The 26,350-nt window shown below is 37.8% G+C and overlaps 1 protein-coding gene across 2 annotated transcripts in view; it reads left to right on the forward strand.

Moving 5' to 3' along the window:
- Positions 1-26,350, forward strand: part of SPAG17 (sperm associated antigen 17) — a 251,280-nt gene that overhangs the window by 195,750 nt on the left and 29,180 nt on the right. The window contains exons 31-43 of one of the 2 annotated variants that reach the window (XM_032249593.1): positions 1,490-1,644; positions 4,010-4,198; positions 6,679-6,824; positions 6,922-7,052; positions 8,793-8,917; positions 11,100-11,282; positions 12,221-12,334; positions 12,831-12,876; positions 17,021-17,120; positions 17,344-17,391; positions 21,012-21,111; positions 21,865-21,967; positions 24,356-24,487. In XM_032249593.1, the coding sequence (XP_032105484.1) occupies positions 1,490-1,644; positions 4,010-4,198; positions 6,679-6,824; positions 6,922-7,052; positions 8,793-8,917; positions 11,100-11,282; positions 12,221-12,334; positions 12,831-12,876; positions 17,021-17,120; positions 17,344-17,391; positions 21,012-21,111; positions 21,865-21,967; positions 24,356-24,487 (1,572 nt within the window). Of the gene's footprint in view, positions 1-1,489; positions 1,645-4,009; positions 4,199-6,678; positions 6,825-6,921; positions 7,053-8,792; positions 8,918-11,099; positions 11,283-12,220; positions 12,335-12,830; positions 12,877-17,020; positions 17,121-17,343; positions 17,392-21,011; positions 21,112-21,864; positions 21,968-24,355; positions 24,488-26,350 lie in introns of those variants that run through there. The other variant, XM_032249592.1, reaches the window with a different exon arrangement.

Raw genomic sequence — 26,350 nt, forward strand, 5'->3', positions numbered from 1 at the left:
TCCTAGATGTTAGTTTTCAGATGTTTCCTTTGATCCTCAAGGCATCTAATTTGCATAAATAGGTGATCTCAGGTAAGTCTTCAGTCTGAGCATGTCTCTCATTGTCAGAAAATTGGTATCAGAGAAAAGGAAACTGTAGCTGCTAATTAACTGGAACCTGCTCAAAAACTCTAAAAGCCTTCCACTCTTCCTAACCTAAATTAAAGCAACATTTTTAATGACAAGTTATTCCCCGAGTTCCCTGTCCTTAAGGCCATTTTTTGTTGGATATATTTAAGATGTAAAGCATGATATTTTGATATTCATATACATAGTTGAATAAGTCAAGCAAATTATGTCTTATATAGCTTCTCTCTCTCTCTCTCTCTCTGTGTGTGTGTGTGTGCGTGTGTGTGTGTGTGTGTGTGTGTGTTATAAGCACCTAAAGTCTACACTCTTGGAAAATTGTCATTATACAATACAATGCCATTGACCATAGTCTTTATCTATACATTAGATTCTCATAGTTATTCATCCTATATAATTGTAACCTTGTACCCATTGACCTACATCTCCCTATGCCACCCACAAAATCATGCATATTATGATGTATTAAATTTATTTCTGCCTATATAGAGAGAGACATTCATACACATTTGCACAAGGAAACAAGTACGGAGGAGTGACTGGCAACACTGAGTATAATATTCAAATATTGAGAAAACATAAATGTCCATCAATGGCAGGACAGAAAAATAAATTGTGGTAAATTCCTACAAAATAATACTATATGATGGTTAAAGGGAATCCTACACACACAAATAAATATATCTACACACACATATATGTATTGATAGATAGATAGAGAGATAGATACATATAGATTAAGATGGTTAGAGGTCTTGAAACCGTGTTAAATGAAGAAAGCAGGTGTAGAATGATAGTACAGTAATTACATAAATACATAGAGTAACATGTAGTTTGCATACATTTAAAGCACACACATATATACTGTTCATGATACATATGTACATAAAAGTATAAAAATGAATTGCAAGATAGAAATAGCCCAGGCATAAGGAAAAACTTCAATTGTATCTGTAATTGTTCTTGTATATATGTATTAAAAATATTGAAGCCTATGTGTCGAAATAGTAAGTATAAATTTTAATTGGTGAATATCTGAGTGCTTAAATTATATTTTGTGCTTTTCAATTTTTCACATTGAAAAATCAGATGTTCTCAACTCCTCAAAATAAATAGTGAAAATAAGACAGCATCCTAAATTAAGTAAGAAGATTTTTTTCTGGAAGAATTATTCTGAATTGACAAGAAGAGCAGGCCACACTCCAACCCTGTGGAGCTCTCAGCATTTTCTCTAGACTTTACAATTGTGTTTTTTCCATGGGGAATCCAGACATCCAGGAGACAGCAGCAAAATCAATAGGCTGAGGTCTGTTTTGCAATGTCTACATCCTATCAGATCTGCTTACCTTGTATTTGCTTCTAGCAGAAGGTTCTCGGACTGTCACCAGGCAGGTGAAGTGTATGCGGGTAGAAAACTCACACTACGCCACCGTTATCACCAACTGTGAGGACAGTAGCTGCTGTGCCACCTTTGGAGATGGAACAACTGTTATTGCAAAGCCACAGGGAACATACCAGGTAGGTCTAGGAGGAAAATGAGAAGTGTCAAAGGTGAATATCTGTTCAGCTAAGAAAACCCACTTCTCTGGGGTAGTAAAAATGCCTGCGATGTATACCGCTATTGCTTTCTTTTAGAATACTAACATCTTACAGTATGCTTCTCAAACATGTATTTATTCACCCCTTTCTGCAGCCCATGCCAGAAAAACATTGCCTGGCTTGTTGTGCAAAGTTTTGGTAGTTTTGGACCAAGGTTATAAACCAAAATGTGTTTCTTGAGCCCTCTTATGTGCTAGGCACTATGGGTGTTAGAAACACTTAGATGATTTGGCTTGTGCCCACCAGACCAGCTTCACCTCCTGCCACCTCCACCCTCATTCTCACTCTCCATCCCTCCACCTCCAGCCTGTCCTCCGTATTCTACTCAATGACCCAGCAGGACAAGACAGAGCACATGATGTGTATGGTCCCGGGGGGGCAGTTCTCCTAGCTGAAGCAAAGCTCTGTCCTTGAAAGGTCAAAGAGGAGCATTTAGCACCTTTCCCTGCCTTTCTGCATTTCTCCTTTAACTACAACCATCCAGTGTCAGCCTACTGTTCCTTTAGCCTTAAAAGTACGTATTATCCACTTGCTGGAGAAAGGACACTACAGCATAGATATTGCAAACAATGTCACTAGATACCGAGAGCTAAAAGCTAGATGATGGACAAAGATGTCACTGACAAACACTTGTTACTATGAAAGTTGCTGCTCAGTTTATTCCTCTCATCTCTTCTGATAATGTTATCCTTCCCCCTCTTCATCCAGTGTAGATTATTATGGAGCAAAGAAGGTCCTAGAAGTAAGAGATGAAAGAAACCACAGACATACATTTTCATGTTTTCGAATTAAGGTAGTAGTTTCTTAGATATGATACCAAACATACAAGTTTTACCAAAATTAAAAAAAAAAAGTTTGTGATTCAAAGAACACCATCAAGAAAGTGAAAAGATAAACTACATAATAGAAGATGTTATTTGAAAATCATATAACTGATAATGGTCTCGTGTACAGAGTACCCTACAACTTAGAGCTCTCACAACTCAACAATAAAAAGACTAATAACCCACTTTAAAATGAGAAGAGGATTTGAATTTCTCCAAAGAAGATATGCAAACAGCAAATAAACCAGGAAAAGATGCTCAACATCATTAGTTATGAGGAAATGAGATAGCACTTCACACCCACTAGAAAACTGTGATCAAAAAGGCAGATAATCACAGGTGTTGGCAAGAGTACAGAGAAATGGGAACCCTCACAAATTGCTGATGGTATACTCACTTGGAAAATGGTATAGTCACTTTGGAAAATAACTTGGCACTTCCTCAAAAAGGTAAACTTAGTTGTCATATGACCCAACAATTCCACTCCTAGATATATATCCAAGAGAAAACATACATCTGCACAAAAACTTGTACACAATATTTATAGCAACATTTTTAATAATAGCAAAACTGAAAAGAACTCAAATGCACACCAGTTCATAAGTGAATAAACAAAATGTGATGCAGCCATACAATGGAATATTGCTTCTCCATAAAACAGAATGAAGTTCTTGTGCTACAACATTATGCTAACTGAAAGAGGCCAGACACAAAAGGCCACAGAGTACATGCTTCCATTTAAATGAAGTGTCTAGAATAGGTAAATCCATAGACAGTAGATTAGCGGTTGCCAGGGCCTAAGGCCTAGTGATGCAGAATGATTTCTAATGGAATCAGGGTTTCTTTGGAGGATGATAAAAGTGTTCTGGAATTAGTGATAATAGCATCATACATTTTTGAATGTACTAAAAACCACTGAATTATATGCTTTTAAAGGTTAAATCTATGATTCGTAAATTATATTTCAGAAAAAGATCTATTTGAACCAGAATTCATTGCATGAAGTCTGTTACTTAAGGACTGTGTCAGCCACCAGAGGAGAGAGGAGAGATAAGTTTTTGAGAGCACTGATCCTGTGGCTTTTGACCCTTTCAGAGATGCTTCTTGTCCAAGATCACAAACAACACCAAGCATTTAGAATAGGGCCAAGCATGTATTTAACCTCAGCTAAAATATACTAAATATTGGAAATAACGGGGCATAGGACAATTACTTAGAAGAGATATTAAAGTGAGTAAGTAAGATGTGAGGATACAAGAGAAATTATATCCTAACTATTCAGTTTGCCTCCTTATCAGGCCGTCCTTCCCAAACCTTAAGTCCTCCCTTAGATAATGTTTTCTTCCTGCAAACACAGTTGGTGACTAGGATCTATGGATATTCTTTTTCCTAAAATGTTTTCCAAGTCCCACATATTGAACAAGAACATTTTAATTTCTTTCCTTCTGTTACTCTTTCAGGTGTTACCTCCAAACACAGGCTCTCTTTATTTTGACAAGGATTGTTCAGCTATATACTGCCATGAATCAAGCAGTAACATATACTATCCTTTCCAAAAGCGTGAGCAGCTGAGAGCTGGCACATACATCATGAGGCACACTTCAGAGATTGTCTGTGAGGTTCTGGATCCTGAGGGAAACACTTTTCAGGTAAAGTGTACCTTTGGTATGCAGGGAGAGCCTGTGGCTTTCCTTTTGAGATATTTCACACTGCAAAGCTTCCATGCAGATTTTTACCTTAGTTGCCTTGGGGTTAATTATCCACTTACTGCCAATACTTTGGGCAAGCAGTAATGAATGTCAGTATTTTTCCTTTGATTCTTAAGAGTACTTCCATGGGGGATGGAAAACCAAACAATGGGTGGGATAGAGATATTAAGGCTAAATAAATAATTAGAACAGAAAGGAAGAAACATTATCAGACATCTAAAAATAATGCCATCGTAATGAATGTTGTGGCAGTGATCTGTGTCCAAGTTGAAGTCAGAGCAAACATGAGGCAGCAGGCAAGTTCCTTTGAGTAGGCAGAGAGTCCATGGTAAGAAGGATCCAGAAGGTTTGAAGGTAGGGAGGTGGAACAACATCCAGGCTGAGTGCCAGATCAAGAACACAATCTGATTCACAAAAGCCGCCAAGCAATAAAATACCTAAGAATACAGCTAACCAGGGAGGTGAAAGATCTCTACAATGAGAATTACAAAACACTGCTAAAAGAAATCAGAGATGACACAACCAAATGGCAAAACATTCCATGATTATGGATAGGAAGAATCAATATTATTAAAATGACCATACTGCCCAAAGCAATTTACAGATTCAGTACTATTCCTATCAAACCACCAATGACATTCATCACAGAATTAGAAAAAGCTATTCTAAAATTCACATAAAACCAAAAAAACAAGACAGCTCAAATAGCCAAAGCAATCCTAAGCAAAAAGAACCAAGGTGGAGGCACCACATTACATGACTTCAACTATCCTACAGGGCTACAGTAACCAAAAAAGCATGGTACTGGTACTAAAACAGACACACAGACCAATGGAACAGAATCGAGATACCAGAAATAAAGTTGCACACCTGCAATCATCTGATCTTTAACAAAACCAACAAAAACAAGCAATGAGGAAAGGACTCTCTAGTCAATAAATGGCCCTGGGATAAATGGCTGACCATATGCAAAAAGTTGAAACTAGACCCTTTCACTACACCATATACAACAGCTGTCTCAAGATGTATTAAAGACTTAAATGTAAAACCTAAACAATGAAAACCCTTGAAGACAACCCAGAAAAAAATCCATTCTGGTCATAGACTCTGGCAAAGATTTCATGAGAAAGACACCTAAACCAATTGCAACAAAAGCAAAAATTGACAAATGGGACCCAATAAAACTAAAAACCGTCTGCACAGCAAGAGAAACTGTCAACAGACTAAACACACGACCTACAGAATGGGAGAAAATATTTGCTGCTTTGTCTTTCAATACCACAACTATCCCTTCACCTCTGAGCCAGGCATTGGCACACCGTGGCCACTTGTTTATCTGTAGCCCATGAACTCAAAATGGTTTCATATGTGCTTAAATGGTTTTTGAAAAAACAAAAGGAAGAAACATAAAATAATAGGAAATACAAATCTCAGTGTTGTTTTATTGGAACACAGTCATCTCATTTGCTGACATACTGTCTATGCATGCTTTCCACAGTAATGGCAGGGTTGAGTAGTTGCAACAGAGAATGTATAGCCTGCAAACTCTAAAATATTTACTGCCTTGCCTGTGACAAAAAGGATTTGCCAACCATTGCCCTAGACATTTATTTATTATTATTATTTTTACTTCTCCTTCAACAGTGATATTTTGTCTATCAGCTAGTAGATATGAAATTATATTTTAGATTTGGAGTTATACAACAGAATTCCGAACTTTGCTTTGATATGTGGATATCAAAGCAAACTGAAACTCTTCGCGGCATGAGTTCAAACTGACAAATTTCCATTTACAACAAATTGAAGTAGAAACTTAAAGCTCAAAACCCTCTAGGCCAAGCATTTTTCTGGGCATTGATACTCCTCTTGGGCATCCCCTTCAGTGGTCTTGCAGCATGAATCACACCCCTTCCTGGAGAGACCCACGCCATATCTAGACAGTAATAAAGAACTAGAACTCTTTTCTCATACCATACTGGTACTAAATCCATTTCCCTATGTATTCTACCCATGAGCTGCAGTTCTGTGTTTGAAATTCCAGAGTATAAGCCCTTTCCACGCATAGATCCTTTCAAATAAACCTAGACAACTATTGCATGAGCACCCATTCCTCCATGTTTAAATTCCCAATTCCTTGAACATATCTTCATAGTGTGAGGTTTTAAGTATCCTCCCCATCCTATTCACTCCATTCTGAATATGTTTCAGCTGTGTTCCTGTTCTAGGTGTCATTTATAGGTAGAGTTATGCTGCTAGGGTTTTACTTTTATTAATGTCATCTCTACTTAGTAAACAATGCCTTGCTAATAAACATCTCCAATTTTCTGAGTAAACCCCCTAAATCACCTGTTTCTTAAATTGGATCAGCAGAAATATAGGCATTATGATTCTTTTAGTTGCTTACATACTTTATCCCTTAGGTCATGGCTGATGGTACCGTATCAACTATATTACCTGAAAAAAAATTAGAAGATGATTTAAATGAAAAAACTGAGAGCTATGATAGTTTATCCTCTATTCACCTTGAAAAGAATCATCAGCAAATCTATGGTGAACATGTCCCGAGGTAAAATAGTAATACCATAATTTTGCTTTTAATTCTAAGTTCAAGAAGCATTTTAACTGAATACTTCAATTGATTATATTTTTATTTCTTCAAATAGGTTTTTTGTTGTCTATGCTGATGGATCAGGAATGGAGCTTCTTCGAGACAGTGACATAGAAGAATACCTATCTTTGGCATATAAAGAATCAAATACTGTTGTTCTCCAAGAGCCAGTGCAGGAACAGCCGGGTAGAGGACCCATATTGTTTGGAATGCACTGCGTCTCTTAGCCAATTCTCATCCTCTTTACTATCCAGTCTATTCGTGTCTTCTTACATTTTCCACTTTCCCCCCTTTCTGCTCTACTTTCCACCTGGCCATGTCAACTTATTTATATAGCTATTTGAATTTAGGTGTATATCAATATATATCTGAGCACCAATCTGTGTAAGCTGAGTATGTATCCCTCTTCTCCTATAAGCAGATTTGTGTCTGTGTTTAGGTATGTACTAAAGTTCCGCTTTATTAGTTCATTTCATCGTGATAAGAAAAAAAAAAAAAACAAAGAAAAGTGAGATATCTCTTGTAAATTCATTTTTTTTTGTTATTTTGAAGATGTTGCTTTGACGAAATTGATATGTGAGTTATAATGCCAACCTGAAATACTTGATAAGTTACATAAGCTATATTCATTAGGTAATTAGGTTGTTTTCATCAACTTCAAAGAAATTTGTGTGTTGCCAGAGGTTAGAGATACATATTGCATTAAGTAAGGACCATCCAATATGTGTGTATTTAAATATAGATATAAGCCTACATATTATCTGTGTACAAAACCTATGTGCTGTGCCTAGGTTTACATGTTGTATTTGTTTTTTTCATCTTTTCTCTGTATTTTGGGATACATTTTGTGTGCATTCATGAATAAGTCTGCAATTCTGTGCCCTTATAACTTTTAGTGTGCCTGACATTAATACACCTTGCTCTTTGTGACTATAGAACATGAAGGACTCTGGCTGGCCCCCAGTCAGTGTGGAGCACCTATGGAACTGTGGGAGAATAAGAATTCATCTCACATTGGTTTATTAGTCATTTAACCAGCCTCTACTTGGCAAACCACCATGTACTAAACACTGGCTGGAGGTTAGGAATATGATGGCGAATTAAAACAGGCATGGACCCTGTTTCCATGGAGCTTGTATGTTACTGGGAAAGATAGTTATAAAGTCACACAACAGTATGATTATAAGTTAGGATAAGGTCCATGAAGAAAAAGAACATAGTTATATGGGAGAATCTAACAAGAAATTGACATAGTCTAGAAGGCTTCCTTGGAGACACCTGAGCAAAGAGCTTGTGGGTAGGTAAGGGTTGATCAAAGTAAGAGAGAGCTTTCTTGGAAAAGAAAATATAAAGGAGAAAGCATTAAGCATTGGAAAACATGGGTTGGAGGAAAAGCAAAGTAGCTGAAGCACAGAGGGGAAGAACAGTACAAGTTGAGATAGGGTCAAAAGAATGTTAAGGACTGTGTTTTATCTCATGAGCAATGTGAAGGCCTAAGCATTTTAATCATGGACTAACATAATCAGTTATCCTGGCTGCAGCGGAAGGTTCATTCACCGAGTATGTATAGGTGGCAAAGCCAGCTGTTGCTGTACTCTGGAAGAGGATCTTTTGGAAGCACATAAAGTAGGGTTCGCAAAGAGGAAAGAAGATGCATTCATCAAGTTTATTGGAGAAGTGTCATAACTTGTATGTGGTTGGTGAGGGACAGGGAGGTGTCAGTGAATACTTCCAGGTGATCGCTAGGTGTTACAGTGACTAAAAGCTTCCTCCTTCTTGTTTGATTGTAAGGTTCCTATGTATAGTCATTGTATCTCATTAATCTTTCATGTCTAAGGCTGTTCAAAAAGAGCTTGTTGAATTTAGTTAATGCATTTTCATTTTCTCTGATGCGTATTGGTCTTCTGATAACTCTCTTTGAAACAGGCTCACTGAGCATCACAGTCCTCCGTCCTGTCCATGAAGCATCACCATGGCTAATAAAAAAGGAAGATACCATTGTCCCTCCTAATCTCCGCTCAAGGTCATGGGAAACATTTCCCTCAGTTGAGGTATATATTTTCTGCCAAAAACTCATTTTATTGACATATACATCCATCAGTGGACCAGAGTCTTAGGTCTTCTCCCATATAGTCATATATTTTTATTCGTATGTAAATTGTTAACATGCTCAGGGAGTTTTATATCTGAAGATCCTAACATTTGTAGATGTGGCAACAACGTTTTAGAGGAATATTCCTAGCTAGCTAATTTCAGTTTTATTTCTTTTATCCTGTATTGCAGGCTTGAACATCTTCCTATAATATGAAAACATCCTTTCTGAGTAAGCCAGGTTACACCTCCTCTGTCATGGAATTAGTGATATTATATCATACAGAAATCTTTTCTTCTATCATTTCTTATTTATTTTATTTTATTTTTTATAAAATTTATTGTTTTATTTTTTGGGGTACATGCACAGAACATGCAGGTTTGTTACATAGGTATACATATGCCATGGTGGTTTGCTGCATCCATTACCCCGTCATCTACACTAGGTATTTCTCCTAACGCTATCCTTCCCCTATCTCCTCCCCACCTGCTGCCCCTTCCCTAGTCCCCCATCCCCCGACAGGCCCCCATGTGTGATGTTCCCCTCCCTGTGTCCATGTGTTCTCATTGTTCAACACCCACCTATGAGTGAGAACATGGGAGTGTTTGGTTTTCGGTCCTTGTGTTAGTTTACTGAGAATGATGGTTTCCAGCTTTATCCATGTCCCTGCAAAGGACATGGCTCATCTTTTTTATGGCTGCATAGTATTCCATGGTGTATATGTGCCACATTTTCTTTATCCAGTCTATCTTATTTGTTAATTTTAACATACAATTTTGGGTCTTTTACTCTCGCTTTTTTTGCTTCATATATTAAAAATGCACAAACTAAGAATAATATGGATTATACACAGATTTGCAAATTGCAATGTTAGAAAGTAAACATTGTGATGATGTCAGATAAGAGAAGCCACGCCTAAATTTTTTTAAATAAAATAAAATGTCTTGGATAGGCATCAATGAAGTCCTATATCTAACATAATTTGCCATTTCATTTTACAAGCAATTTATGTCACATGTCCAACATATTGTCAGGTGGTAATTAAATCAGTGAAGAATTGATAATATGATTAGAGATTGATAGTAGTGTTAATTGACATAATGTTTTTTATTGTGATCATTTTTGCTGTCCTACACTAAATCTTGTAATAGCAAGCATGCATGATGAACACTTAAGATTACAATGGCCTCCTAGCCCTATGGTTAAATTTGGTGACTATAGTCAACATGGTAAGATGAAGGAGACTAGAATTCTGGTCCTGATTCTACCCCTTATTAATGTGGGATCTGGGACAAGTCACACTGAGTCTCCATTTACTTCTCTGAAAATAAGGAGGTCACACCAAATGGCACATTAAGGCTATATCCAAATTGTAGGTACTATATGATGACAAAGGGTATGCCACATCTAAGATTATTGAAGGAAGTTTATTCTCATCCTCTGAAACTCTTATGCTCTGACCTTCTACAGCTGGTAGGAGTGACCCATGCCTGCAAAGCCCCTATGTGGCTGTCACCATCCAGGCATTTTAAAATGAAGCACATCCAGCACACTTGAGGACATAGGGCAGCAAAGCACACCATTCCTGAAAATCAATCATGAGTATAACATATAGATGTGAGTTAACTCTAACGTAGATTTTTCTGCCCCAGAGATCCTCAGACTCTGGAGGCATACTCAATCTAGAGTGAACTCAAAGATGGCCCAGATCTATGGAATTATTTCTCTTGCAAAGAATCTTTCTGGGTCAAAATGAACACAGAATCTAAAAGTGAAAGATTGCTCAATTCCAAATATCTTCAGCTACTTGTGCGTACTAAGCAATAGCCACATGCATTTGTCATAAGTTAGGCTCATGGCGCAGCATTGCTTAGCACTCTCTACATCCTACCCGGGACATCATGCAACAGGACTTTTAAATATCCAGTGTTTGGGTAACAGAAATAAAGAGGAAAGCATGCCCAGTTCTGTTACCAATTTTCCTTATATTTGCAGAGCTTTTTGAGCTTATGGGTTTTTTTCATCACCGTGTTCCTAAAAAGTTATTATGATATCTACATAATAAGTGTACAGTTAAAACATTTTGAATGTGAAAACATTCTGATTTCTTTGGCGGTTTTGTTGCTTTGTTTTGTTAACAGAAAAAAACTCCAGGACCTCCATTTGGCACTCAGATTTGGAAGGGCCTTTGCATTGAGTCCAAACAGTTAGTGAGTGTCCCAGGTGCCATACTCAAGAGCCCCAGTGTGCTACAGATGCGTCAGTTCATTCAGCATGAGGTCATAAAGAATGAGGTGAAACTGAGACTGCAGGTTTCCCTTAAGGTAATGGAATATAGGTAACTCGACCCAAAAGAATCAGAAGCAGAGCAATCATTGCTCTTGGTTTCCTAAGAAACCTGAAATTATGTAATTCTACCAGTATTTGCCTAGTGCAACACAAGGATGTCGGTCTTTCACAGTAGAGGGTTGAGAGGTAGAAAATACTTAGTGGTTCCCATAAGGTGTAGAAATTTTTAAGCCCCAAAGACACTGAGAAAGTAAAAAATTTTTGTAAGTGATTACTATATAGAGTCCTTCATCTGTGTCACTATATAGAAAATTGATCTAGTGACCATTGGAAAAAGACAGACCCACATATTAATATAATATTTGTCTGTGGAGGAAAATGATTGCTGGCTTTGGAAGTGGTCTAAGAATCTTAAATACATACTTAATTGTATGATCATGTCAATAGCATGTCAAGTTTGTTAGCTCCCTCAGTACAGGGATTATATGTGTTTTGTTTATGGTTATATACCTAGCACCTGGCACAGAGCAAGGGATTATTAATTATGAAAATGGATCAAATACTTATGGAAAAAATAAAATATATTTCTCTTGGAAGCAAAGACATGAACTAGGCAAACTCCATTCACAGATAAAATAGAAGACTATACCTGAAAGGATCCTAAATGTCATCTAACCCAACTCTGTCCATTTTATTGATGAGGACACTTAAGCACAAAGTTAATAGGGCCTCTCTGAGGTCCCCATACAGCTCTATCCTGTGGCCCTTACAACTTTGCTTTCGGACTTTTGAAGTTTTATTCCATTAACATGTTAAGGAAAAGTCTTTTCAGACTCTGAATAGTAAATAATTGCTGAGTATTGTAAACCTATAGATTCTTCATTTTTGGGTAATATTTCAAGTTGATGACCATTTTGGTGTCTTTCTACCTAATTCCTGGTTTTTATCTATTTATTTTATTCTGCTAATTTAGGATTACATAAACCATATTCTAAAGAAAGAAGATGAGCTGCAGGAAATGATGGTTAAAGATTCCAGAACTGAGGAGGAGAGAGGCAATGCTGCCGATCTCCTCAAGCTGGTTATGGTGAGAAAATGCCTTGTATACCTGTGTTCTTACTATTGTTTCAGTATTAAATGTTTCAAGACAAAATATCGTTAAGGAATAGCTGCTTCTGCCATCTCTATGAAGCATTTGCTCCCTCCTCATAATTTTTACTTTTTGAGGAAACCTGTTTCTCTATACATTTCAGGCTCTCCTTTCATAAGTAAGTCTGAAGGTCCTTAAATAAAGCTTTTTATTGGCTTCAAAAGAAATTGAAATTTATTAAAATGCTGAATGAAGTAATAAATGAAATGGGAAAGAAGAGGAAAAAGGAATTTTTACAACTTAAAATTATTTCAATTTTTAGAAATTAAGTGAAAGGAATGACCTACAGAAATTAATTTTATATCAGTATTTTAAAACTAATTCATTTTATAGTAATTTTTACAGAAGACCAACTTGAGAGAATGTTTCTAAACAAAATAAGTCTTGTGAGTAATATAATCATCACCATTAAGTAATTCTATCTTCATTTCAGTCTTTCCCTAAAATGGAGGAAACTACAAAAAGTCATGTTAGTGAAGGTAAGTTGCATTTAATATTCTTCTGCCATGTATTTTCAAATTTCAAAGGAATAATCTTAAATACACTTATCGGTCATTCTCTTATCAGATAACAAGACACCATGGACGTATCTCCATTCCCATATTGGCCATGTTGTAGTGGTGGTTTATTTTTGTAAACCATTCTGCCTGTATTGTTTTGCCTGAGCTGTGAGATCCAGGAAAATGATGATTATGTCTTATTCATCGTTAACTTTCATCCATTAAATGAAAAATGTTGACATTAGACTTTTATGTTAGCCTCAACTGTAATGAAGATATAGTCAACCAACCAACAGCCCACCCTCTCACACACAGAATTTTTGAGCAACTACACTGTTATCACCAAAACCTTGCAGTTTTACACTATATGTAATGCAAGTACCTTACAGTTTTACACTATATGTAATGCAAGAACTTAGATCTCATTCAAAGAGTATTCACTTGGGGATATACACAACCCTAACAACTGTGGTTAGACGGTTTCATAGCTCACAGCAAACAAGCAGTGGAGAATATGGTGGGTTTTTGTTTTGTTTTGGTTTGGTTTTTTGGCCGTATGGCAAAGATCATAAAATGACAGCCAGGGACTTCATTCAACCACAGATAGGTTCTGAGTATCCTTCACAGTGTGTGCTTGTACAGTTGTTTTTGTTGCTGTTGTTGTTGTTGTTGTTTAATTTATTATTTTCTTTTTATTTTACTTTAGGTTCTGGGGTAGATGTGCAGGTCATGCAGGGTTGTTGCATAGGTGCATAATATATCCTGCATTTCTCTCCATGTTATTCCTCCCCACCCTTCCCACCCCCACTGACCCTCCCCTACCCCCTCCAACTGCCCCCAGTGTGTGATGCTCCTTTCCCTGAATCCACATGTTCTCATTGTTCAACACCCACCTATGAGTGAGAACCTGCAGTGTTTGGTTTTCTATTCTTGTGTCAGTTTGCTGAGAATGATGATTTCCAGATTCATCCAAGTCCCTACAAAGGACACGAACTCATTGTTTTTTATGGCTGCATAGTATTCCATGGTGTATATGTGCCACATTTTCTTTGTTCAGTCTACCATTGATGGGCATTTTGGATGGTTCCAGGTCTTTGCTATTGTACACAGAGCTGCAATGAACATACGTGTGCATGTGTCTTTATAGTAGAACGATTTATATTTCTTTGGGTATATACACAGTAATTGGGATTGCTGGGTCAAGTGGAATTTCTATTTCAAGATCCTTGAGAAATCACCACACTGTCTTCCACAATGGGTGAACTAATTTACACTCCCACCAACAGTGTAAAAGTGTTCCTATTTCTCCACATCCTCTCCAGCATCTGTTGTCTCCAGATTTTTTAATGATTGCCATTCTAACTGGCGTGAGATGGTATCTCAATGTAGTTTTGATTTGCATTTCTCTAATGACCAGTAATGATGAGCATTTTTTCATATGTTTGTTGGCCTCATATATGTCTTCTTTTGAAAAGTGTCTGTTCATATCCTTCGCCCACTTTTGAATGGGGTTGTTTGTTTTTTTCTTGTATATCTGTTTTAGTTCTTTGTAGATTCTGGATATCAGCCCTTTGTCAGATGGGTAGACTGCAAAATTTTTTTCACATTCTGCTGGTTCCTGGTTCACTTTAATGATGGTTTCTTTTGCTGTACAGAAGCTCTGAATTTTAATTAGATCCAATTTGTCTATCTTGGCTTTTGTTGCCATTGCTTTTGGTGTTTTAGTCATGAAGTCCTTGCCTATGCCTGTGTCCTGGATGGTTTTGCATATGTTTTCTTCTAGTGTTTTTATGGTGTTAGGTTTTCTGTTTAAATCTTTAATCCATCTGGAGTTAATTTTAGTGTTAGGTGACAGGAAGGGCTCTAGTCTCTGCTTTCTGCACATTGCTAGCCAATTTTCCCAACAGCATTTATTAAACATGGAGTCCTTTCCCCATTGCTTGTTTTTGTCAGATTTGTCATAAATCAGATACTTGTAGATGTGTAGTGTTGCTTCTGAGACCTCTGTTCTGTTCCATTGGTCTATGTCTCTGTTTTGATACCAGTACCATGCTGTTTTGATTGCTGTAGACTTGTAGCATAGTTTGAAGTCTGGTAGTGTGATGCCTCCAGCTTTTGCTGTTGTTTTTTATCTAGGTTTTTCTCCTCTTAAAATCTCACATTATTACATAATAAACTTGGCTGAAGATAATTGGCAGCTGCCACTTTAAAATGACCATCATGGGAGCTCATCACAACCCCCAGTGTCTCCCTGTGCCTAAACTTTGTGGTCACTCTTTTACCCTTGGCAACTCTTGTAGTAGAGTGGCCAGATTTAGTGAATACAAATACAGAAGGCCTAGTTAAATTTGAATTTTACATGAATGACAATTTTTTTAGTGTAAGCATATTATAGATTGGACGTTTGACCCCTTTAAATCGCATGTTGAAATTTGATCCCCAGGCCAGGCCTGGTGGCTTGTGCCTACAACCCTAGCATTTTGGAAGGCCAAAGTGGGTGGATCTCTTGAGCCCAGGAGGTTGAGATCAGCCTGGGCAATATGGTGAAAACCCATCTCTACAGAAAATTTAAAAAAAAAAATTAGTTGGGTGTCGTGGTGTGTGCCTGTGGTCCCACCTCCTCTGAATGCTGAGTCGGGAGGATAGCTTTTGCCTTTGGGTGGTGGTTGCAATGACTGGAGATCATGCCACTGCATTCAAGCCTCAGCAACAGAGCAAGACCCTGTCTCCAAAAGAAAAAGAAAAAAGAAAAGAAATTTGATCCCCAATGTTGGAGGGAGGTGGGGCCTAATGGGAGGTATTTGGGTCATAGGGGTGGATCCCTCATGAATAGCTTGGTGCCCTCTGTCCTCTTGGTGGTGACTGAATTCACACTCTATTGGTTGCCATGAGAGCTGGTTGGTACAATGAGTCTAGCATCTTCCCTCTCTCTGTTGCTTCCTTTTTCATTATCTGGTCTCTGTACATGCGAGCTCCCCTTCCCCCGCTGCCACGAGTGGAAGTAGCCTAAGGCTCTCACCAGAAGCAGATGCCAGCACCATGCTTCTTATATAGCCTGCAGAATGTAAGCCAAAGAAACCTCTTTTCTTTATGAATTACACAGCCTCAGATATTATTTTATAGCAACAAAAAGCAGGCTAAGACGCAGTATGCCCCTTGAAGCCTGGAATATACTTAAACTAAAAAGCTGTTTGTTTATCCGAAATTCAGATTTAACCAGGGGCCCTATAGCTTATCTGGCAGCCCTACCCTGTAGCTTTTGAACTTTTAACTGTGGGACAAAGCAACAGGCACAACAAAGAATAACACTTTCAAAAGTGAAAGAAAAACACATGTTTTGAAACAAACGATTCAGGGAAGGAAACAGCTCTTGCATACCTATAGCTGTCCTTGACACATAATTAAAATGATCCTAGTAAACATTTCCCCATAGTATTTTCTAAAACACTCATCTATGAGACGGATCCTTCAAAAATGAGTTTCATATTAAAATAAGTTTGGATAATGCTTCATATTGTCTTATTTTCTGAGAGAGTCACAATGTATGTTAATTAACTAAGAATGCAGGAAAGTAATGAAACCTATTTAACCTCGTATATATCAGTGTTTCCCAAGGTCATATAACCACGAAACATGAAAACCTTTTCCTTTTTTTAATCTCCCTTTGACATCCCACCAAGATCGTGTTTTGTGAATGAACTCTGAGAATCGCTGCCTAAATTGTTGAACAACCGTTGTCATATATTCATGTTCTTAGATTCAGGAAGCAGGAAAATATTCAGAAAAGCAATTTCAATATTATGGTTAATTTGTTTTAAGATTTGCTGCTTCCGATTGGAGGAAATTCAGTTAAGCGGAATATCGCTTTCCCTAATAATATGGGATAAATGAGATATCACTGCATTTTACGTTTTAACTCTAAGCTGTATGTTTTCTGGTAGGATATTTCATAAAAGTAGTCTAGTTTACTATTGTATTACAGCTTTGTCATGTAAATCCTAGTAAACACTTGATGGATTAATTATAGGCTCTTAATAGGCATCTCAAATGAGTAATTGTGTACTGATTGTGTATTGCCCTATAAAGAAGTGGGGATAAAAGTTAAATATATTTATGTTTAAAGTTGCAGCTCACCTAGCTGATTTATACAAGCAATCTTTGGCTATGCCTCCAAAATACCCACCAGACACATTTGGTAAAGATTTCTTTGAAAAGACATGGAGGTAAGCTAATGCAATAATGTGTTCTAATTAGTATTAGGCATGCAATGGTTGAGGAAATGGGATATGCAGGTGCTCTAACTTTGGGTGACTACGTCAATGAATTCACAGCCCTTCATCTCCCGTAATATTAACAATTCATCATATAGTAGTTGGGGGTTTTGTTTTTGTTTTTAAGCTGAGATCATTGCCCCTTTTCATCATATTTTCCTTTCTTTTCACATAGGGACACAGCATCCTCAAAACGCTGGAAAGAAAAGATAGACAAAACGAGGTAATTCTACCCCAAAGTACGCATAAGCACCTGAAAAGGCCCAGAGTAATAGACTCTGAGAGTGGAATAGGTCAAAGTGTCCTACCAGGTGCCCAGATGTTATTTAACTCTCTTTTTCAACAGTTCTGCCAAGTGGTCATTCAGCTCTGTGTGATGACCTCACTGTCTCTTGAGGAAGCCCATTTGACCATTAGATAGATGCTCTTCCTCTCCTAAGCAAGAAAGCTCTCAAGGCCCTCTCTGTGGTTTTGGTGATGCTAATATACTAATAAATATTCTGGAACTTAATGCAGAACACAGTCATAAACTTTCAAGGTTCTTATAATTCACAGGAGGAATGTGCTCTAAGCATCATATGGTTTGGTTTCCTTTTAGTCCTCACTGGGGATTTCAACTCCAGCTGTCTTGTCATAGAGAGAAGCAGCCAGATATATTTGTTGAATATGTAGTAGTACATATGATACTATCTTTGTACACATTTTCATGGCCCCTTTTCAGAATGACTTCAGGATTAATATACTTCTTCATAAAAATGTCAGGGTTGTCTTGTGAAATGTGTTAGAGGGGTGCTGAGATAAGACTTTAAGCCTCATGGGTCACCTCCCCTAGGACAAACTGGAAGGGATATACTGGTCTGCAGGGAGGATAGCTTAAGTTTTACATGACATGGTAGCCTTCATAAGGAAATGAAGACCCAAATAAATGGTTAAGCCTGCGTATCTTTATGCTAGATATGATGAAGAATAAACACTCATAGAGAAATATGATAGGGCACAAAAAGCACAATCTAATGGTAATAAACTGGGGGACTATAATGAGATCTATTGCTCAGATTCCTCTCTGTGTGCCTTTGTCTTCAGAGATACGGGTCCTCCTTTCCTACAGGTATTACAAGGGCACCTCCATGGAAGGGTCTTATGAGCTGCTTAAGGGGAAGGTCAGAAAATCCTCTCTAGGTTTTATGTCCTGCTTCAGGGAAGAAGGAAAGAGGGAAGGTGAGAATAACCTCCCTGCTTCTACCATTTTCTCAGATTCCTTCAGCTGAAAATATTCAGTGTTCCAAGGTGCCATATTTTAAGGTAGTGCACCTTGAAGACCATTATTCTCAGAGTATCCCTAAAAGCTTCTCTGAGAGACAGTGATTGCCTGAGGGGAAGGAGATTGAGAGACGGGGGCTAGGATGTACTTCAGAATTATGTGCTTTTGAGTGTTCTTTAAACTGTGTCCATATGCTTATATTATCTATTCAAGTTTTTTAAATTTTAAAACATTAACAATTTCAAGTTTTAACTTATAGGTATATAATGGCAAGCCAGTGAAAGCTTGTTAAAGAAGAGGGGAAAATATAATTAGATGAGTGTCACAGAAAAAGAAGTGTTGGCAATGTGGAAAATGAACTGGGTCAGGGAAAGAGAAAGTTTCTAGGAAATAGAAGTTGCTCAGCAAATGTAAGATGCCATGGAAGAATCAGAAATGGGAATGAATAAAAGGATTTTGGTTTTTAAGTTAGAGGGTTCATTACTTTCTTTTGTGAGAATAATTTTAAGAAAGTGGTGGGCAGCACCCAGACTGCCGTAGATAGATGAGTGAGTCCAGTGAAGCAATAGAGATAATAGACTTTCAGTGGGAAGCGAAAGTTGTTTAAGTAAGGTTGTATTTTGGTCATGCTTGTCTGGTATTTCCAGACAGGCCAACTACTATAAGAGCACTGTTCACAGATCCAATCGGTTACTGTTTGATGACTTACAAAATGTATGATGCTGGCTGGTTGTTTCACTTCAGTAACATTTACTTCAGGAGTTCAGTTTGCCCATCCATAAACTGAGCTAATTGAACTGTCAAATATCTGAGGTCTCTTTCAGCTCTCACACTGGGGGACTGCTGGCTCCCTGCATGTGCAGTTGTCAAGATCATGGGCTTGGAGGCAAGCAACCTGGATTTTAATTTAGATTCCACCCCTTATTGGTAATGTGATTTGAAAGGGGTTACTTAACCTCTCTGTGCTTGGTTTTTCAAGCCACAAAATGAGGATAAAAATAGTAACCATTGTGGAAGACAGTGGCAATTCCTCAAAGATCTAGAAATAGAAATTCCATTTGACCCAGCAATCCCATTACTGGGTATATACCCAAATGATTATAAACCGATCTATTATAAAGACACATGCGCACGTATGTTCATTGTGGCACTGTTTATAATAAGAAAGACTTGGAACCAATCCAAATGCCCATCAAAGATAGACTGGACAAAGAAAAAGTGGCACATATACACCATGGAATACTATACAGCCATCAAAAACAATGAGTTCATGCCTTTTGCAGGGAAGTGGATGAATCTGGAAACCATCATTCTCAGCAAACTGACACAAGAACAGAAAACCAAACACTGCATGTTCTCACTCATAAGTGGGTGTTGAACAATGAGAACACATGGACACAGGGAAGGGAGCATCACACACTGGGGTCTGTTTGGGGGTGGGGAGCTAGGGAACGGCTGGCAGGGGTAGGGAGATTGGGGAGGGATAACATTAGGAGAAATACGTAATATAGGTGACGGGGGGCTGGAGGCAGCAAACCAATCGTGTAAGATCTGCACATGTACCCCAGAACTTAGAGTAAAATTTAAAAAAATAGTAACTCATATGGTTATTATAAGATTAAATGTAAAATACTTTGCAAAACTCCTGTCATGCAATAAGCACTTGAAAATGAAAACTATTTCAAGCAGGATTAAGTTCAGCTACATTTAACAGAAAACCTCCAAATCAGTACTTGTATTAAAAATGGGCTTATTTTTCCTAATGTGAAAAAAGTCAGAGGTAGGCAGTTTATGGTAGGGAGCACCACAACATCATCAGGAATTCAGATTCCTTCCTTTTATCTGTTCCAACATTCTTAGTACATGATTTCCATTCTCAAGTTTACTTTATAGTTAAAATGATTGCTGCAACCTCCCATCATATTTCAGGAAGCAGGAAAAGACACCAGGCAAGGACAAGGAAAAGCCTCCCAGCTGAGTTAGCCCTCTTTAAAAGCTCCTGGACACTTACCCTATGACTTCAGTTTACATCTCATTGGCCTTCCCTATATAATGTCTCCCCAGTATAGGGGTTCTGGTCTTGGAAAGCAGGATTATCATAATTGCTTTTATTTAACTCTATAACCACTGACCACATTATTCGCAAATTATGCCTCATGTTTTTGTTTTTGATTTGTTTAGGTTTTTTTTTTGTTACTACTGCTACTGAAATTATGAAAACCAGTAATTCTAGCTGTCATTTAAACCTCAGAGAATTGAAAAACCTCAAAAAGTTTAACTATTACAGGGCTATGTGGTTTTTCGCCTTTTGAGATCAAGTATAAAATCAAAATAACACCTGGTACCACTATTCCCTATCTTATATGAGAGTCTGATTTTTAAAGTAGGAAATGTAACTAATTCTAAAAGATGAGAAAATGAACCAAAACAATCTGGCAAAAAATATCTAACAAGTTAATTCCTATCAGTGTTATTTTTGGTGATTACATTCATTTTTGTGGGAGTTAGAGCTAAAGCACAAATGGATAACACCTGAAAATGTTCTGTGTCTTCTTTTGCATAATTATGGAAACATCAACCAGGAAGGAAATTGAGACAACAAAAAATTATCTAATGGATATTAGGAACTGCATAATACCACCCTTTTTAAAATCTCAATTGAATGAGTTGTATCAGTCTCAGGTAACTGAATATAATGAACAATAATCAAATAAAAGTATAAGAGCTGATATATTGCATATGTTATTATGTAATCTATCTTTCCTGATGTTGTTTAATTCTTTCCTGCATTGACCTAGCTGACTAATATTTCCCCATCAAATCCATATTCTCACCAGCATGTGATAAGGAATGCTAATTTCAGGTCTTGCACCTAAGTAGAAGTTCTATGTAGTGTATTGCTATCACTCCTCCATCCTGCCTTTCAGTCTCACTATAACCTCTCCTATCTATATTAAGCCTTTTTAGGCAGAATCTTTCCTATCATTATCCTTTGATAACTCATTTTGGAGTTTTTAATTCAGTTAAAATTTCCTCACCCATCAGCTGTTAGGATACCACTAAGAGATTGTGAGTTCTTGGAAGCTCAGAGAGGCAGAATGATCTTCTCCTGTTCTATTTCAGCCTACCTGTAGGACCACAGCCCCAACCTTCCCCTCACTGGCCAGTTCATTAAAACTCTGATTTAAAGTGACTATTTTCATATGTTCCAAACACCCTGCATTTCTATGAAAATTCCAGAAGAAATTACAGGAAATTATGACTAGTTAACAAAAACTAGAATTGGGTTAATTAGTCTCTTGTAGGATATTAATTTATAAACTTTATTTTCTGGTCATTAAAAATATGTTTTCATCATTGCTTATCAATTTAACATATTTGTGACAGTTGAATTTCAGCCATGTATAAGTCTAAAAGTCTTTTTTTTTCTTTCAGCGTAATCATCTGGACAATCTTTCCAAAAAACTGCCTTCTTTTACAAAGAAAAATGAAGATACAGATGAAACAGCTGTTCAGGATACATCTGATCTTAATCTAGGTAATACATTGGCATAGTGCATATTCCTGTTAAATGTCTGTAACTGAATTAACACCTAGCAGTGGCCTCTTAGGACATAACCAGTGACAGCTGATGACATACCCTACTGTGACCTGTATGTTACAGACCTGGCTGAGTTATATGAGAAAACTAAGATGTAAATAACATTTAGTTTTCATCCTCTGTGTTTAAAATTTGCCTAAATGCATTTAGGAGACCTGACTAATTTAAAATGAAAGGAATTACTGAAGTTCATTGGGGAACAGGACATTTGTAAGCTATCAAAATATCAGCCCACATGTACTTACAAATTATAAGAAGGAAAATGTATCTTGACAGTGGAAATATTAAGCATTTTCTACCTTAACTAAGTAATCAAACTCCTACCAGCAATAAGACAATCTAGCAGTAAGTGGGTTCTCATGTAATGCAACACAAAGTGCATAGACCCTTGATATGGCTTGGCTGTGTCCCCACCCAAATCTCATCTTGAATTCCCATGTGTTGTGAGAGTACCGGGTGGGAGATAATTGAATCTTGGGGGCAGGTCTTTCTCGTGCTGTTCTCATGATAATGAATAAGTCTCATGAGATCTGATGATTTTATAAGGGGGAGTTCCCCTGCACAAGCTTGCTCTTTTTGCCTGCTGCCATCCATGTAAGACATGACTTGCTCCTCCTGGCCTTCCACCATGATTGTGAGGCCTCCCCAGCCATGTGGAACTGTGGGTCCATTTTTTTACCTGTAGATATACCTTTTACCTGTGGATATACCCAGTGTTGGGTACATCTTTATAAGCAGTGTGAAAACAGACTAATACAATCCTGTAGAGAATTCTTGCCAAAAATCCTTAACCAGAATCCAAGAGGAAACAGACAAATGTCTACCAAAATGTAGATATTCTATAAGATGACCAGCCCAGCCTCTTCAAAAGTCAACGTCATTAAAACAACAACAAAAAAAGGGATGATTGTTCTAAACTAAAAGAGACTAAAGTGATATAAAAACTGAATGTGAAACCTAAGCTTTGATTGGATCCTTAATTGAAGAAAAAACAGCTATAAAACATATTTTGGAGAAACCGCACAAGTTTGATTAGGAGACTCTGTAAGAGAGGACATTGATAAATTACTGTTAATTTCTTGGGTAGATGATGCTGCTGTGAGTAGGAGAATGACTTCATTCTCAGGAGCAGCATGCTGAAGAATTTAGAGATGAAATAAAATTCAGTGCTTCTCTTTAGTAAACTGAGTAATTACAATACCCAGATAGAGGAATTTTGTACTGTACAATATAATACTTGAAGTTCAGCTGTCTATAATGAACACAGCCAATAGAAACATCTAGCTATGACAGAGTTGATAAACCAAAGATTAAGGCTAGAACAATGACTTATAAATGTGATGCAGAGAAATCAGAGATCAGAAGCTGATGGCTCTTATGCTGCCTCTCAGACCTCCTGCAACCTGGGCAGACAGCACTAAACAAGCACTGTTTATTCTCCTTTTGAAATGGAATGAGACTGTGGAAGTCTTTTCAGCACAGTACTTGAAGCAGTCAGGACTGTTCAGCCAGGGTTGGCACATGCACAGATTGAAATGTATTTGCCTCCCCAATCCTGGATAGATTCTTTAAAATTTGTTTCCTGTTGTACCTATTTCTTAGAGAGATACATTTAAGAGCTATATTTTCACAGTAATGAATGAATTTAAGTTTGGAAACTTAAAAAAAAAATCAGCCAGGCACAGTGGCTCATGCTTGTAATCCCAGCACTTTGGGAGGCTGATCACGAGGACAGGAGATCAAGACCATCCTGGCCAACATGGTGAAACCCCGTCTCTACTAAAAGTACAAAAACTAGTTGGACATGGTGGTGTGCGCCTGTAGTCCCAGCTACCTGGGAGGCTGAGGCAGGAGAATTGCTTGAACGAGGAGGCGGAGGTTAACAGCGGGCCGAGATTGCGCCACTGCACTCCAGCCTGGCGCCTGGTCAGAGCGAGACTGTCTCAAAAAAAAAAAAAAATTACATCTCAGTTGCCGTTACCAGGTAAAAGTAGAAAGAAATTGCTTGGCCCTTTCTACATAGCACAACAAGACGACAACTCTAGTATTTGGTCATAATGCTCATAAAGAACCAGCTGGCTCCTAGGGAGTATGAACTTTGCAAATACTGTCCTGTTTGTTAATGGCAAACAAACATTATACTGTATTTTAAGAATCCCTGCCTCTTAATGGCTTTCTTATATTTAGTCTTTCAAAAGAGAGTGGGAGAAAAGGCACCTTGTTCATTGTAAAGCAACTTGTTCAGTATTTGTTCATATAAACATTCGCAGTCATTATATCATTTTACAAAACATTACCTTATAAGTTCCATTTTGGGTTTTCTAGATCTCAAGCCGCATAAAGTTTCAGAAGAGAAATCCTCAAGTGTGCTTAGTCTTCCAAAACCAGAGATTACTGCAGATAAGAAGGATTTCACTGCTGAGAACCAAACTGAAAATTTAACAAAATCTCCTGAAGGTATGGCAGTCATTTTTAAAATTTTGTGTCTTGAAACTGAGCATTATGCCTTTTTGGCCTATGAAAAATTGTACTATGAGGTGTGGTTGAGAGTTACTGAAAAAAATCGAGAAGGAGCTATGAAGCTTTGCAAAGGCAAGTATTTTGCCACATTTATGGGCGAATTAAGGGATTTACCTGGCCAGCTGCAGGCAAATCTTAACACACCAAAGTATCTCAAAAAATATTTTTGAGAATGACTGCAAGTTCCAGATTGAAAGAAAGAAATACAAATACTTTTTTGATGTTATTTTATTTCATTTTTACTTGATTCTATCCCTTTAGTTCTCTGAGAACTTATATGATTTATTCAAGGTGAGACACCTGATAGCTTTTCTTGAGTATCCGGAAATTTCGTGCTCAGATTTACCTGTTACTTCAGTACTTTCTTGGTCCTCCAGGTGCTAAAAGAAAAACATAAGATGTAGTCTGTATCTTACATAGCATGTAATCTTATTGGACTAGCAGAAATTGAAATACAGAATAATATGGGATAATATCTAGTTACAATCGAGTTACACTATGCTGATTTGTCTAAGATAATTCAATTAAACATAGCTGGTCACAAAACAGAGGTAGAGAAATTTGCATTGCCTGGATAATTTTGCCACCATTTAGTTCTTGTGGGTATGTTCTATGCTGAATGTGAGATGGGAAACTACTAATGGGTTTCAGTTATCTCTTGTAGAGCAAGTATTCTGCCACATATATGGGTGAATTAAGAGATTTACCTGGGCAGGTGCAGTGGTTCATGCCTGTAATCTCAGCACTTTGGGAGGCTCACGCGGGCAGATCACTTGAGGTCAAAAGTTCAAGACCAGACTGGCCAACATGGTGAAACCCTGTCTCTACAAAAAATACAAAAATTAGCTGGGTGTGGTGGCACATGCCTGTAATGCTAGCTACTGAGGAGGCTGAGGCAGCAGAATCGATTGAACCTGGGTGTCAGAGGTTGAAGTGAGCTGAGATCACACCACTGCACTCCAGCGTAGGCAACAGTGAAAGACTGTCTAAAAAAAGAAAAAAAGATTTACCCCACACAAGACTTTTGCCTTTCTGACTTAAACTTCTCTCCTATAAGTTTTATTTATTCAGTGGATGATTACTCAATGCCTACTGTGTGCTAGGCATTGTTCTAGGCATGGATATACAACAGTGATGAGGCCACAGTTTTACAGAGCCAAACCCCTCCCATATTTTCGGCAAACGTAGACAATATGTAAACAAATAAGTCAGATAAATTCAGATTGTAATAAATATTATGACATAATGATAGAGTATAGTGTATGGAGAGTGATTTGGGGAGGGGGTAACATTCCATCAGGAGATTAGAAGGCCTCTCTGAAAAAATAATTGAGTTGAGACAAGTACAAGAAGGAGTCAGCCCTGCAAAGATTAGGAGAGAGGAACAGTCCACACGGTGAGAATAGCAAGTGTGAAGGTCCTGTGGGGAAGAAACATTCAGAAGGCCTGCGGGGCCGGGCGTGGTGGCTCATGCCTGTAATCCCAGCACTTTGGGAGCCCAAGGTGGGCAGATCACGAGGTCAAGAGATCAAGACCATCCTGGCCAACATGGTGAAACCCCATCTCTACTAAAAATACACAAAAAAAATTAGTGCGTGGTGGCGTGCGCCTGTAGTCCCAGCTACCCAGGAGGCTGAGGCAGGAGAATTGCTTGAACCTGGGAGGCGGAGGTTGCAGTGAGCCAAGATTGCGCCACTGCACTCCAGCATGGCGCCTGGCAACAAAGCAAGACTCTGTCTCAAAAAAAAAAAAAAAAGAAGGCATGTGTCTAGACCACAAGGACTAAAGGAAAAAGTAGAA

Source organism: Sapajus apella, unplaced genomic scaffold (assembly GCF_009761245.1).
Source record: "Sapajus apella isolate SASKATOON/1434 unplaced genomic scaffold, GSC_monkey_1.0 scaffold69, whole genome shotgun sequence".
Taxonomy (NCBI): domain Eukaryota; kingdom Metazoa; phylum Chordata; class Mammalia; order Primates; family Cebidae; genus Sapajus; species Sapajus apella.